The sequence below is a fragment of the Trachymyrmex cornetzi genome, unplaced genomic scaffold (genome assembly GCF_001594075.2).
Source record: "Trachymyrmex cornetzi isolate Tcor2-1 unplaced genomic scaffold, Tcor1.1 scaffold117, whole genome shotgun sequence".
In the NCBI taxonomy this organism is placed as follows: domain Eukaryota; kingdom Metazoa; phylum Arthropoda; class Insecta; order Hymenoptera; family Formicidae; genus Trachymyrmex; species Trachymyrmex cornetzi.
Genome location: NW_017295730.1, coordinates 879,038 through 882,352, shown reverse-complemented (window position 1 = coordinate 882,352; position 3,315 = coordinate 879,038). Strand labels below are relative to the sequence as shown.

The 3,315-nt window shown below is 32.7% G+C and overlaps 1 protein-coding gene across 3 annotated transcripts in view; it reads right to left on the bottom strand.

Moving 5' to 3' along the window:
- Nucleotides 1-788: 788 nt before the first annotated feature.
- The window catches only part of Evi5 (ecotropic viral integration site 5), a 9,327-nt gene continuing 6,800 nt past the window's right edge, over nt 789-3,315 (bottom strand). The window contains exons 9-10 of one of the 3 annotated variants that reach the window (XM_018515361.1): nt 2,439-2,488; nt 1,188-1,264 (exon numbers count right to left, since the gene is read on the bottom strand). In XM_018515361.1, coding sequence (XP_018370863.1) covers nt 1,258-1,264; nt 2,439-2,488 — 57 coding nt within the window. In that variant the 3' untranslated portion in view covers nt 1,188-1,257. Of the gene's footprint in view, nt 1,265-2,420; nt 2,489-3,315 lie in introns of all 3 variants that reach the window. The other 2 variants (XM_018515370.1, XM_018515357.1) reach the window with 2 other exon arrangements.

Genomic DNA, 3,315 nt, shown 5'->3' with positions numbered 1-3,315 from the left:
CTCTATATAGAGGTTTAATATGTGGTGGGGGTACTTATTAGGGTGCAAGCTTTCCCCCTTTATGTTATTCTGACGCGCTCGAGTAAATCCCAAAATCCCCGCTTGGCCTCCCCTACTATAGTGTGTTGATAGCGTAGCGTTCCGTTCGTGTGCTCCATGAACAGCGATAGTATAGTGAATACTGAAGTGAACATTGTTGGCTGATACTTCGAAATTAATGATCGCAATAGTATTCATTACACTTAGCTTTTAAAATGGATTACGTGGAAATGGAACTGCGTGATGAAGAGTTATAGGAAAGTTATATGTTAAAATTGAGTCCAATTTTATTCATTAAAGCAAAAAATTATAAGGTTATGGTTGTCCAATATTTTGTAATTATACAGTTTAGCTAAAAAAATCAATAAAATTAAACTAGTTTAATGCGCGTTTTTGCATAAAACGAAAAAATCTAGCAGAATCCAAAGAATCTTGCTCTTGCTCCATTTTATCGTTTGTGGTATGGTTAGGAGCAAACACTACATTATTATTGTTCACAGAGCTTATATTCGCTAGCGCTATCTTGGCTCCGTGAACAGAGATGGTAGCGTTAGCGTTGGTAGTGCGGTAGTGAGCTCCCTGAACGCACCCTATATAATGTAATCTATAAAATGTTACAATAATAAAAATAATATTGCTAGTGTAATAAACAATATTTGCCACTACGCACGAAACAATTATTTTGTTATACTCCTCTAAAGAAATTTTAACATGTCAAATTATGTAAACTGTAATCAAATATGTATAATCAAACGATAGTTTCGGATCCTGATTACGATCGAGATTACTTCGATTACCGAAAGCATCTATCGTTATTTACTGTTTCATTGTTTTGTTTCGTTATCATTTTAGTATAATTAATCAACGGCTACGCGTATTTTTGTTATATTTGGCCTAATATAGTAATACATGTAAACAGGATTATTACGGTCTACTCTTGTGTTACGATCTAAGCGCATACGCGTTATTTCCTACAGTAAAAGCCGACGATGAACAAAAGGTTCGCGCGCATCGATAACGGAGTATTGTTTAGCTGCCTAATGGTCTTGGTATACATAGAATTCTATACCTCAGGTGAATTTGGCGTGGTCGTATTGATATGATCCTGCAAGCAAATTCTGAGATCCCGCTCGTCCAATTCGCTTTCAGTATCGACGCTGAAACTTCGCACGGTTTGCCCACCGAATCCCGTCCACCGTTGTTTCCAACTCTCTAGTCTCATGACCTGTGACAGATAGACGTGGTGCATAATGCATTTCTAAGTGATCCTTCGGAAGAAAAAAGAAAGAGTCTGCGATATCCTGTTTCGTAAAAGAAAATATTTATTCAATTCTCTTATCACAAGATCAGATCATTAAAAGAAAAGTTAATTCTATCTAATAAATCTAAAATTTTCGAAATATTTCAGCTATTGCAATTATTTTGGTTCTAAAAATACATTATTATTCCTTATACAATTATAATGATATTACAATTAATTATGATATATTGCTGTTATTTATTTTTTACAATTAAGTTCAATAATCAGATAATTAAGATAACAAAAATATTCCTTTTTTTTTCCAAAAGGAGTTTTAAAAGAGCTATATAAAAAATTAGTTTAAAAGTTTTCTGATTTCCTAAAATATAAAGATCTTTCTATTGCCAAAATTTATTATATTAATGTAGATACAAGTTTGTTAACATATCGATTGATGAAATTATGCAAATGAATGATATATCGAAGAAAAAAAGCCCAAAACTTGATTACATTAATTTAACGAATTTTAACGAAACTTTCGCAGATACTTTCACGTCTCTTTCACATCTCTGCGTTTTTTTTTCTTCGAGCTAAAAGCAGCGGCCATGAATGTTTATTAGAACGAAACAGTGAACTTAATCTTAAGGAAGCATGCAGTTAAACGGGAAGAGCACGCCATACCATATCACCACACATATAATACAGAAAGTGAGCCACATTTTAATTCAATTTTAATGTAATTCATCTAATCGTATGCCGATTCACACAATAATAACATTAAAATCTAAAATGATACATTAGATAAATAATAAAATGTCTTCAATATCCATTGCTTTTCACAAAACAATTTTTCTTCTTCAATCGAATTTTTAATTAGATTTTAAAATGAAACTGATTATATACACTTACAATGCATATGTATAATGACTCTACTATATATATAAAACTATGAATTGCAGATCTAAGTCTGTTTATTCACTATGTAAATGAGCACTATAATTATAAATATAACAAGCAAGAATTTCAAACGGAATCCTAGATGGAAAACGTAGGCAATAATTACAAAATATAATGTCAGATTCATCTACAGTAAAAGAAACATCATGCCACGCACATATACGGAGACGAAAATGATGCTTACGCATGAGTAAAGACTTACTCGAGCCAGCGCCAAGGCTCAGTCTCCGGGCTGGTGATTGGCGTGGGGAACTGAGGAGAGACAGAGATAACACAGCAATAGAGGGTTAGTTTTGCAACAACGATTAGTCTCTTCTGGTTAGTATTAGTTACCGCTTGATATCTTTACGTATTAACAATCACTATCGTAGATATAATCTCTTCTCACGCAACAAGATCGTGCGTATTCTGCTTAAAAAAATCACGCCTATGTATTCATTGGACAATAAAGTACCAGTTTCTTATTGTTAATAAGATACATTAGTTAATTTGTTAGTTATATATCCTTTTTTTATTAAAGCAACGGCAACAAAATAAATAAGTTAAGATATGAAATACATTTTAAATACTTATTGACAAAACAGACTTTAGTCTGTTTACAATAATTGCAAATATTTTTCTCTCTGCAGTCCACCAGAAGCGACGACGTTATGAAGCGTGTTGATTAGCGTTAAATTGCAGTAAGAGGTGCGATCTGTGCATCTTGTATGTGTATAACATCAATAATGAGTTACGATATCTTTATGTTTATGGACTTAGCAAAGTGGAATGTCTTTTGCATACAGTAGGCGCAATTTATAGTTTGAGTGCAGTATGTGGTAGCACATTAAAAACCAAAACGTTCAGTTTACATATAATACACTTGTTAGGAATGTATGGTGTGTACCTTTTATACAATTTTAGATTATATATATATACAGGGTGGGGAAAAAGTATGGAAGCAAACAATTATTTCCGAAACTATTCATTTTTCGACAAAATGTCTTAGACATAATTTTTATGGTATGAAAAGATGTATTATGTGGCATAGACGGCATGACCTTGAAATGACCCTTACGAGCTGCATACAAATAACGTAA